Here is a 12,500-nt window from a genome sequence, read left to right as displayed (position 1 = left end):
CCGAGCCTACCAGCTCCCCAAACACCGGGGAGCGCCCCCCATGGCACCTCCCCTGAAACGCACACGTGGCAGGCTGGCTTCCCGGGCCCCTTTCCGAGGGTCACCCGTGCCCACAACACTGCCCACGCGGCTAATGGCGCCCCAGGCCCCCGCACCAAGCAGGCGCACCCGCGCCCACTACGCTATCCCGGCCCCCCATGGGCCCTTGGCCTACCACGGCCGACTAGCCTGGTGCCCGGGGTACCCACTCAGCGATACTCACTTTTCGCAGCCACGCTCCCAGCCCGTCAACAGGGCTCCTGCACCCCTCCAAACGGGTTTCGAGCCTACTTCCACACCAACAACAAAACGACTTCCATATTTGTTAATTTGACTAACCCACTAACTCAGTCTACACTGACCCCGGGGGCCCTTGGGCGGGAGTCACTCCTCCCCCCAATCACTCATCGCACCATGCATTCCCCATTCGCTCCACTCACACAGACCCGCTGGCCTCACTCACTCACCAAGCACATGCTTCCACTTCACTCACCAACTCTTCAACACACTCACCGCTGAACTCTGCCATCCTCCTAACTACATCCCCTAACTAACTCGTGCTCCCACGTCGTCCCTTAAACTATAGCACGTTCCATTTAACCTACGTAGCTAAGCTACGTCCCCACTACACATCCAAAGTCTGTCACTGTCTCCAAATCTCTAAAATAACTTTTATTTCCCCACCTAAAGCTCATCTAAATCCCTCTAACTAATCCATTCCACGGACTCCATGAGGACTTACCCCTGCCCCATGAAGTCGGTCTAACTAAGCTAACCCTTCCCCCTAACTAGTTTCCATCCTGTGCCCTGGTCAAGGGGGTCTTCCACCCCTTGCCCAGGAATCCTGTGCACCCGAAAGTGAGGCTTGCTTTTTTTTTTTTTTTTTTTTTTTACATGCGCAGCACCAGCGCGGCAACTCACAGCTCGCGCACTTTGCACCTGCCCGTGACGTCATGCAGCTGCACGTGTTCCTCGTCCCTCCTTGGACGGTACTATCCGGCAGGGATACCCCTCCTGCCGGATTCCAACCCCACGTGCAGCCATGGCGTCACCGTGCGCATAAAAAAAAACACAAGTCCCACGTCTCGAGGGGTTGCCCACGCGAACACATGTGCTTTGCCCGTTGGAGCTTAACACACACGATCGCGTGGAGAACCCGTCCGGTCCAAATCCATAATCCTGCCTAAACTTTGTCCGTCCGCGGGATCGGCAAATCCACCGCGTGCGTTTCCGGACCGGGACTTCACTCTCGCAAGCGAGCACGTGGGGGCCTCGTGCGTTCACAGCACGGACCTCGCGCGCGCTGCTGGGCGAACCCGGCACGGTCCCCGAAACAACTACAGCCGCTACCCGGCTTCCTTTCCTCACATGTCGCCGTCGTCGCCATTCGACCCACGCACACCTGCGTGTTACGACGCTCACACTCCATTCCATTACATTCACCCCGGGAGACGCGGCTGCATGTTCACACATGCCCACCGACATCTCCCTTACATACCGCTCTCTCACACACACGGTCTCCCTTGCACTCGGCCGTTCACTCACGCATGCTACCTCCCTCGCACACGTGGCTCCACGCACTCGCGGCCTTCCACTCACTCGTGCCATTTCTCTCACACAAACCACACCACTCACACACGTGGGGGCACTCACCCGCGGTGCCTCACTCATACACCGTGCATCACTCACACACGCGGGGGCACTCAACCGCGGTGTTTCATCCATACTGGCCGTTTCACTCACACACACGGCCTCTTCCACTTGCAGTGCCCCTTTTGCACATGGCGTGCTGGGAAGCACGTACTCCGGCACAATCGCCACCACACCACTCACACACGGGGTCGCTTCCACACACGGGGACGCACTCACACCTTGCACCACACACACAGGGACAACCACACTGGGGATTCGTGTCCCCACAAGGGTCTCCGGGGCCTCTATACCCCCCAAGCTCTCCGTGCACCTGTCCACAGCACTCCTCCCCTCGACCTCGCAAAGCACGACCGAACTCACCTGGTCGTGACTCGCCTCAAGGGGGCATACTCCCTCCCCTCGTTCCTGGAGGAGGCCATCCAGCTGCTCGCACCGGGCCTCCACCCAGTCCACCAGCTCACCCCCATTATCCTCCACTACCTCCGTGTGTGTGTGTGTGCGTCACTTACCCCGTCTTCATCGTGTAGTCTTCCCTCTATCGTTCCCTTCCCGGCTACCGTCACTTTTTCTGTCACGACCCTCGCCCAACACGCCCCCCGAATTATTTTGTCACCTGCCTCCACCGCGGGCCTGACAGCCGTTGCACCCCCTTCCAGCTCGTTCGCTCCCACACGTGGAGTCGCCATTTTAAGCTCCCTGCTAACAGCCTTCATGCCCGCCTGCAGGCATCGGCCCATGTTCTGCGTCTCACCCCGCAGCTTTTTAGTTTCTTGCCTCATGTTTGTTTCCATTCCGTTCATTTGCTTGTTCATTCCGTTCATTTGCTTGTTCATGCCTTTCATTTCGTTTTTCATTTCATTTTGTTTGTATCCATCTTTTCGTTCATGCCTTTCATTTCGTTTTTCATTTCCGCATTCATCTTTGCCAGCATGGTGAATAGCTGGGCCATGTCGGGTGCGCTTGGGTGAGCCGTTTCGGCAGGGATCGGGGAAGGGTTTTGGTGGAGAGGGGGAGGGGAGGTGTCATACACCGCGGCCGCCGCCGCACCTATTTCGGGCTCTGGGTTCAGTTGGGCGAGTCCGTGTTCCTGCACAACCAACATTTCCTGCACGGGGATTTCATCCTGAGCCATGGATCCTACACATTCTACATCCATTTCTAATACCCCCGGCTCCCGCTCGCCTTGAGATGCCATCTTATTTCTCGTGAAGGGTTAATTTAGGTCGCTCGTAATTTGGAGGGAATCGGGGGTCGCTCCTCTCACCCCTGGACCGATTCCCGTGAATTTAGCTGGAGACAGGAGAGCCCGTTTTCCCGTTCTCCGATACCAGTGCCGCGAGGAGGGCGATGAGTTTGTATCGCACGACCTGACACCAGTGTTGCTGATTCGCGCCCGCCGGCGTGCGAACGGCCACGTAACTCGAATCGCGGCACGTCGCCCACCGGACGGACAATCCCGTCGTGACCCTCTCGGACTAACGCCGGGAACTAGTCACGGGTGGACCTTTCGGCCTCACCACGATCGTGCCAATCGGCCCCCGCGTGGGATAGGGTTGCTCGACAAATTCGACCTACCTAAGTACCCACACGGAGGGTAGACCGGGCGACCGCACCTCGCCGCAGGTCGACTTCGGACACGGGCCACTTTAAGCGACCCGTTCCGTACTATCGAGATAACCGAGCGGTGTTATCGTCAACCTGGACGGTTCGATTAATTATCGGGCGTTTTAGCCCACGACCAACCCTTTACGTGAAGTAAGATGGAGATTCAATAGAGGAAAAGACGAAGCGAAGCGGGAAAACAGTTCAACATAAAGCACATTTATTTCACGATGAACGGAAAGCACACATATACAATTACACCAAAAGCAAATGTAAAAGAAGAAGAAACACAATATTACACAAAAAGCAAATGCAACAATGCAGATCTAACTGACTACCGGGCACACGGCAACACTTATACAGTTTTACTTCACAGACGGCGCCGACAACACATATACCCAAAGCAAAAGAAAAGGACCACCCTCAAGGATGAGGCGGGCCTGGGGCCGAGACCGCGTCGGGCCTACCCGTCTGATGATGAGACGCAAAGTGGCGGTGGCGCCCCAACTCCGCGGGCCTCGCGGACAGTGTCTGGTAGGGGGTGGGAAAGGGGCCCCCTTGTCGCACTATCTCAGCGCGGGGGGGGGAAACAGGAGGGGGTTGTTGATGCTCGGGGGAAAGGAGGATATCTCCCTGTCTCGGGTCCCGCGACGAGCGTCTCCACCACGACCTCGGTCGCGCCGCCGGCCTCTCCCTCCGCAGTTCCCCGAATCCGACACGAGCACCCCTCAACCGCCTTCGCCGCCGCCGCCTCTCCACAGCTTCGTCCGATCGCCCTCTCCGTCTCCTCTCTTGACTCGTCCCAACTCTTCACTGGCTCCGCGAACTCCCAACTGCCTCGACTGACGAACGCGGCCCCTTATATGCCCCGTGGCTTCGCCCCTTCACCTTTGACCCTTTACCTCCGACCCTTCACCTCTAACTGGCTCCCCATTGGACCGAGGAAAAGTGGGCGTGAATGCTTTTTGATCCATGAATTTGCATATCGCGACCGCACTCCGACGCCCTGGAGGCGGGGCCAAATCGCCCCACGCTCACCGATAGGACGGAACAGAAGTGGGCGTGAGTCGTTTTTGATCCGTTTTCTTCGGAAAGTCTGTGATGTTTCTGAACACGCTGCTCGGTGCGCGCCCTGCACGAGTCCAGTATCGGTGCCCACAAGTGGCGCAAGAATGGTGGTGATGCGATGGTGGCGAGTTGTGACGGTAAAGGTCGTGGCTGTTGTTGTGAAGCGGCGTTGTGGTTGGTGGTTGTTGTTGTGAAGCGGCGTTGTGGTTGGTGGTTGTTGTGTGATGGCTGTTGAGACGTGGTTGGTGGTGGTAGTAATGGCGGCTGGTCCAAAATAAAGATAGTAAAAGAAAAACGGCTATCTAAAAGGGTCGCAGCCCGCATGAATGACATTTATTCCCTCTAAACAACGGGTTTGGGCCTAACTACACGTATACTTACAGAGATATCTCAACTAAGGGACCTGAATGGTGGTTTGCGAATTTCGTCAACCACAACAATATATATATATATATATATATATATATATATATATATATATATATATATATATATACATATACATATACATATACATATACATATACATATACATATACATATATATATATATATACACACATATATATACACACACACACACACACACACACACACACACACACACACACACACACACACACACACACACACACACACACACACACACACACACACACACACACACACACACACACACATTAGAGTGGTCCAAAAAAGTCGAAAAAAAGAGAATGTTGCTCCACAAGCTTAAAATTATTCTAATATGATCCAATAACGCGCATGAATTTTTTAGCTTGATCGGAGGTGATTTAGAGGTCGCTCCATATGACGACTTTTTGTCTCATGACTTGAATAAATTAGGGTATGGTCAGGTACGATTGCGGGTACTTCTGGATGTCCGAGGTGGAAATGGAGTGCATTTTCGAACTCTATGGGGTCGATTTACTCTAAGAAATGACTGCATCAACATTGAATTCACTACAATTTCGAAAATATGACCGAAAACAAGATTTATCATTACTGGAGTTGAGTAACTAATCCTACTCATTTCGATATTAACTAATCTATAATTAATTTGATGTCCGTCGAAACATTTCTGGCGTTTACACCGCCAGTGATAGTCGTCATATGGAGCGACCTCCAAATGACCTCCGATCAAGATAAAAAAAATTTGTGTGCGTTATTGGATCATATTAGAATAATTTTAAGCTTGTGGAGCAACATTCTATTTTTTTTGACTTTTTTGGACCACCCTAATATATATATATATATATATATATATATATATATATATATATATATATATATATATATATATATATATATATATATATACATACATATATACATATACAGTCAACCCCCGCTTTATCGCGGTTCACCTATCGCGCCCCCGGTTCATCGCGGGTTTTCCCTTGGAACGTAACTAATTTTTTCTGTGGATTCCCCTGGTACATCGCGGTAATAATATATATAATATAAATTATTTAAGCAATAAATTATAACGCGTGGTGCTCGACGAGTCACACAACGCACGGGACAAAGTTTCGCTTGTGAACTTCAAATATTTTCTACGTTTTTTCTCCAAGCCCTACGATTCCGCCCAAACGGCCTGCACCTTCTAAGGCTTCTGGCAAGGAACCGAAGCGCTAGAGGAAGGTCCTGACGCTCCAGGAAAAGGTTAAGGTGCTCGATATATGCTTCGGGAAGGAAAAAGTTTGCCGCCGTTGATGAGCACTGCTCGTTCCCAGCACCTCAAAACCGACAAGACCAGACGAGTCGATCTCCGGCACCTCAAACCCAATCACTGCCAAACCGACCAGACCAGACGAGTCGATTTTTTGGGGAGGCGTCCATTCATCGCGGATTTTCACTTAGCGCGGGGAGGTTTGGGACGTAACCCCCACGAGGAACGGGGGTTTCCTGTACATATATATTGTTACGAATTTGGGAATTCGATCACACACAACATTCAGGTTCCTTTAGTCAGTTATGTCGATAAGTGCTTGTTCCCTAGATAGCTCACCTTCCATTGTTTAATGGGCAGAAATCGATTAATTGTGCTGCGAGATTCAATTTAATAGTTAGGGAGCGATCATAACACAATAGAGATGACCTCCCCCTCTTCTGCGAAGAGGAAGAAGAGCCCTCCCGTCCCGTGATTCCGTAAACAACTCCCTCCCACCCGTGGTTGAGCGGGGGATGGAGCACGAGGGCATGAGTCATGAGTCACGCCAGGAGCGGGGGAAGGGCAGAAGAGGATAAGGAAGAGATCCTCAAGTTGGTTCGTGTTCGAGTGGTTGTTCAGCAGGCCGTCAAGTCCTGCTTGGCTTGGGTGAGGGAGGAGGCCTTGTGAAGGCTTTCTGCTTTGGTTGTTCAGCAGGCCTTGGGGTCCTGCTTTGTTTGAGGGGGTTGGTGGCTCAGGGAGCTTCGGCCTCGGCTTGGCTCGGGTGGAGACTTTTTGGAGAGCTGCTTGGTTTGGAAGAGAGTTGAGCCGGTTGCTCGGCTCGAGCTGCTGGTGGTGGTTCTTCTTCTTCTTCGTGGTTCGTGGGGCTCTTTGCTCTCCGTTTTGGTTCCCGGCTTCGTACGACATATCGGCCTCATCTTGGAGGTGGTTCCTCGGGGAAGCGGCGCATCGACGGGAAGGATCGCCGCCTCGTCTCACCAGCACGTGTTGAGAAGCGCGGGAGGATTCGCTGGAGCTCGGGAAGGATCGCGGCTCACGGCGATTGGGTCCAGCTCACTCTCGCTGGAGCCCGGGTACGAACAACTGGAAGACCACACGAGGTGGAGAGGTTCGAGATAGGTCCTGGGTTTCAGCTCACCTGTCCTCCGAGCTGGAGCCCTTTATTAAAGGCCTCAGCCAGCATTTCTTGGGTGTGTGTGTGTGCGTACTTGTGTCCGTGGGCCCATCCTATAAGAAGGAAATTGTTGAGTGGTTTGTGTGCTGTAAATGTTTGCATTGCATTTCGTGAAGTCGGTATAGTTCTGCTCTTACATGCTTCCCCTAGTTCCCTATTATTATTAATAAATACCCCAATTGTTAAAAGTTTTCAGCTCGTCGCGTCGATTCTTTCATTGACTGAGCATTTTGTGTGTTGGGAGTTAGAAAGCCGTTGGTTTGCCGTAAAAGGGGGACATTTGGACCGACGGTTCTCGGCGATTAAGCCGCTCGGAATCGTGCATGGGATAGGCTCGCCTCAGCGGCTTGTTCCGTACGAGTTCCGTCGAGGGTGGAATACCCCGGTAGTTGGATCACGTGGGTATTTAGGTAAATTGAAGATTGGCAATCGACCCAACCACACGTGATCTGCCCATTGGCGTATTTCGGTTCTTGCACAAGGACCCGTCGACTCGGACTTATCCGGGCGGCGATCTATATTCCAGTCGATCGGTCGGGCCGACTCGACTTGCGGCTCAGTCAGAGCGGTCGGTTGGCGGCCGACGCACCGGCACCGTAACAATATATATATATATATATATATATATATATATATATATATATATATATATATATATATATATACTGTATATATATATATACTGTATATATATATACTGTATATATATATATATATATATATATATATATATATATATATATATATACAGTAGACGAGGCGTAAGTCGGCAGCGTGTAACTCATCACTTCGCCTCAGTCGGCAGCGTCAAAAAGTCCCGAATTTATCCAATGTTAAATCCCTTTGAATAAAGTATGTAAGTCGTCATCTCTAAGTCGTCACTTCGTCTAAGTCGTCAGATGTTGTCTGTTCCTGCGTAATGGAGACTCAAGTAAATTACCACGCCTAACTCGTCACACCGAACTTCTACCTCTAGACGGCCAGGTATTCCGATTTTTCATTTCATTTCGTGAACTGAAAATCGGGTGGGCGTCAAATTGGTATGATAATATGGAAAAAAATATGAAATAATGTTCATGACTTTTCAGAAGTGAGATTCTTGTACGTTAGCCTGTAATATAATGTTGAAATTTAGAATTTTATTTCCAAAATCTCTGTTTAGCCTCGAACGCATTTCGATGTATTGACCAATGAGGATCGCGCTACGAACGTTGTCTGGTTGCGAGTAAACAATATGGCGGCCTCCAGTAGCAGCGACGACGACGAGTGTTTGAGCGAGAAACGCTGTTATATGTGCATTTATCCGGCCAAAAGATCAAGTTTAATACCTTTTACTGACAGAACATGGCCGCGATATTTGCAATTTGTTCTTTCGTGGCAGAATTTAGAAGGTGATCAAGCTGAAATTGCGAGAAATTTCGTGAAGAACCACGCTGACGAATTCGACGAACATGGCAACAGTACGGTAACAATACTAGCTCTAGCTATACCGCAAGATGCAGCGTTTCATCAAGTGTGTTATTGACGATTTACCGACAAACAACAAGTGAGCAGGGTGCAAAGCAGCATGAAAAAGAGAGAAGAAAATGCAGCCAATACATGATGGGTTGAATAACTTGAATAATAAATCATGACAATGCTTCAAAACTTAGTTTGATGTTTTTTTGTGAGGTATATTTAACGTAAAATTATTTTGTGTGTTTAGTCTTGAACGATTTTGAACTTGAAGGAACTGTCCAATATTTATGCAAGGAGGTATGAAACAAATACATTTTTAAAAGGAAGTCTGAGGAAGGGGGGAAAGAATCTAGTCCTGCTAACCATGACTCGAGGTCGAGACTGTATTTTTTTTTTTTACTTTTAACTGTACTGACATTTTCTTGATGGATCTCGAGTCCTCCATTATCAGTACATAGACATCCACTGTACATTTATTTTAAGAAGTGAAGAGTTCAAGCATCAAAAATAATACACATACCTCTTGTGTAATCATCTGAAAGATGCTGTAGATCTTCACTACACAGTCTCGAAGCACCACAAGAGAGTGCATTTCAACAAACCAAATTCAAGCGATGAAAAATTAGAATTAGATTGTACAATTATGCCAAGTCTGCCAGGCAATATTGAGGTGATCTGTCATGTTTATCTCAAACATCATGAGGTGTGAATCAGTACGTGCTGTGGGATTATAATTATCCACGACCGCCCGCTAAACCCTCTTCACTGTTTCCCAGCTAAAGCATTGGAGCCCAACAAACCTCCCATGTTTGGTGCTATTTCTTATTTGTGCAGCAGATATTAATATACTTCCCTGTAACTCAGCATACAGCTGAGTTACAGTTACTGGAACTAGGGGGGGGGATACCAAGTAAATGCCGCAACAAATATAATGTCTGTTTATTTTCTTCAAGTAGTCCTTCATTAAGGGTCCTGTATTTAGAAGGTACAAATTATTTTGTGTACTGTATTTGTACGTAGCCTCACAGATGTTGAATGGACTGTCCAATATTTATGCATGGGCCTAGGGGCCGAGGTGATACAAATAAATTAAAGAAAAAAGGAAATCTGAGGGGAAACCGAACATTATTTTTAGGCGTTTACCATGTTGACTGGCAATCTGACATTTCTGTGTTAACATGTACGTACTGATATTTCTCTAGTATTACATCCATTTCATTCATTTTTTCTATTTTTTTTTTTTTGTGTAATGTTCATCTGGATTGGTAATGAGGTTCATTAGGTCAAATCCAGCTATTTATAATTGGTGTCGCTGTTTTATGAATCTCTTAGCTTATACGTTTTAACAGTGAACCGTTCCTAAATTTGTAAATACCTTTTCACACGATAGCATTGGGGATGATGTCAGCTAAGCTTTGATAGGCCTACACTGTTTTACTGGCTGCGATTGTGTAAGTGCCTTCTATGGCAAAGGCAAAAACAAGGCCTTAAACCTCATACTAAAGAATCCAGAGCTGTGCAGTGCCTTGGACATTGGAGAACGGTTTGACATACATCCAGACATGATGGAAGCACTGGAGACATTTATCTGCAAGTTATATGGACAGCACAATATCACTACTGTGAATGAGGCCAGGTACAACATGTTTCGTCTTGCTAGAAAGTCTGAGATCACAATGCCTCCCAACCAAGATGCCCTGAGACAGCACATCAAGAAAGCCAATTACCAAGCTGGTAAGTTAATTGGTTGCTTCTTTGAATATTGAACATCACCTGTAATTTATGTTTGGACAGGAGTACTAGTATATGGTGCAGCATGTGTCAATGAAGATGATTATTTGGAAAGTTTATTGAATTGAAAACAAAATATTGAATGTCACAACAATGCTTTGTAAATGTTCAAAATTAACAGGTCTATTTGAAAGAGTACTTGAAGTAACAATCTATACAGTTGAGTGGTGAAGATAACTTGACATGTAGATGATCCAGAGATTTTTTTGCTCCACACTCAAAGCAGGATGTTTTGGATTTAGCATGTTTCTCCACACAGAATTTCCCAATAATATGATTGTACTGTTATTAGTGTTAATGATATACATATTTCCAAAACAACATCAGAGGTATATCTCCATTCTTAGTGTTGATCACTTCAATATTTCACAGAATCACTTCTCCACACAGAATTTCCCAATAATATGATTGTACTGTTATTAGTGTTAATGATATACATATTTCCAAAACAACATCAGAGGTATTTCTCCATTCTTAGTGTTGATCACTTCAATATTTCAGGAATTTACAAGAGGAGCATGCAGCCCATCCCTGACATTCCCGACCCTGATGGCTATGGATGGATGATGGAAGAGGAACTTGCCATAGACTGGATGACACTTCCACCTGCACCAGACAGCGTGATGGAGCTTGCTAACTGCACTGGAAGCTGCAAGAAGACACGATGCAGCGACGAAACTACATGCACTTGCCGACAGAATAACATTCCGTGCACAGATTTGTGCAAGTGCGGCAGGAACGACTGTTCAAACATAACTGGCCATGTTGACTTTGATGATAAGAATGATGATAAAGACTCCAGATCTGAAGCTGAGGAAGACTCTGATGCTGAAGAGGATGAAATAACTGCACTATTTGTATGATGTTTTGGACAAGGTTCAAGATGACCAAGCCGAAGAGACAAATTGTGGCTATCTCGAGTCTTTAAAACAACATTTTTACTACTTTTTGGGGGTCTGAATTAATAAATATTGCTGCCAAGACCAATGTGAACATGACATCAAATAGTTTGTGTTGTTTTTTACTGCGTAAATGGGTTTTTCAAATGTAACATACACCTGGTGTATACTGGTGTTTTGGAGCAGCAGTTCTCGGTAACGTACCACAATATCGCTTGTGAAAAAAATAGGATGTTTTGGGGGTCAGAAGGCTTCATCCCACACCCTTCTTGCCCAATCCCTAGGTTCAGGTCATGAAATGAAAAAAACAAATAGATATCCACCCTATGGCCCACGGTCTACTCGTGAGAAGCCCGATTTCATGGAATCGTGATGCGCGCTCATTGGTTTACACCGCCAGTGATAGGCTATTTATAACTGCGCTGCGTTCAGCTCAGGCAGCATGACGTCCCACATGCACTAAAGAGGTAGACAGGCTGCGCAATGCAGTCTCTGGCGAAGGAGTGAAGGATCGATCGAGCTTCGTGTTGAAGTCCGATCATGGTTTTATATTGGCTTGTTTTGTACATCACCACAGTCACTTTCACATAGGTATTGAGTGGTAGTCATCATGATGACTGTGTGTGATGTAATTTGTCGATGGTATACGAGTTTTCATTACACATGAAAACTCATTCTACATTAATTCCAATGAATGAATTCTAACAGCCATTCATTCCACATCTGTCGATGGTCATATACCATCACTGATGGTATACGAGTTGTCTTACAGTTGTTCATTATCTTTACTTTTGATAAAGTGATTCATGAATTCCATCTTTGCTTGATCACTTTCCAACTCACCAATGAACCCCCACCTATGCCCCAAGGATTGTGTTTCCCTTTTGGTAGAATAGCCAGCTTAGAGATTGTTGCGCCCTCTCACACGTACGTGTCCAGGCCACGCACGACTTCATCCTACACCCCACAGTCATCATGAATGTCCGCATACGCGTAAGTCGTCACTTTTTTCTCGGTCCCGATGTTGACGACTTACGCCTAGTCTACTGTATATACACAAATATATGTATATATATATATATATATATATATATATATATATATATATATATATATATATGTATATATATATATAAAATAAATAAAA

At 47.2% G+C, this 12,500-nt stretch overlaps 2 protein-coding genes across 11 annotated transcripts in view; one reads left to right on the top strand and one right to left on the bottom strand.

Annotated features, from left to right (window-relative positions):
• LOC147025248 (A disintegrin and metalloproteinase with thrombospondin motifs 6-like) overlaps positions 1–12,500 on the bottom strand; it is a 416,527-nt gene that overhangs the window by 122,610 nt on the left and 281,417 nt on the right. The window lies entirely within an intron of this gene.
• Positions 7,988–11,534, top strand: LOC147025249 (uncharacterized). Its single transcript, XM_085886039.1, has 2 exons — positions 7,988–10,397; positions 10,956–11,534. The coding sequence occupies exons 1-2, from the start codon at positions 10,226–10,228 to the stop codon at positions 11,315–11,317; spliced, it is 534 nt and encodes a 177-aa protein (XP_085742165.1). The 5' UTR covers positions 7,988–10,225; the 3' UTR covers positions 11,318–11,534.

This window comes from Eptatretus burgeri, chromosome 6, assembly GCF_056783735.1.
Source record: "Eptatretus burgeri isolate ZD-2024b chromosome 6, Ebu_testis_v1, whole genome shotgun sequence".
NCBI lineage: Eukaryota > Metazoa > Chordata > Myxini > Myxiniformes > Myxinidae > Eptatretus > Eptatretus burgeri.
Note: the sequence above shows the minus strand (reverse complement) of the source record. Positions and strands in the feature narration are given on the sequence as shown.

Excerpts from the sequence above, each read along its gene's own strand:
- LOC147025249 (XM_085886039.1), top strand. The coding sequence starts at position 10,226 with ATGATGGAAGCACTGGAGACATTTATCTGCAAGTTATATGGACAGCAC. Across the intron at positions 10,398-10,955 it reads GAAAGCCAATTACCAAGCTG|GAATTTACAAGAGGAGCATG; the intron begins GTAAGTTAATTG and ends TCAATATTTCAG.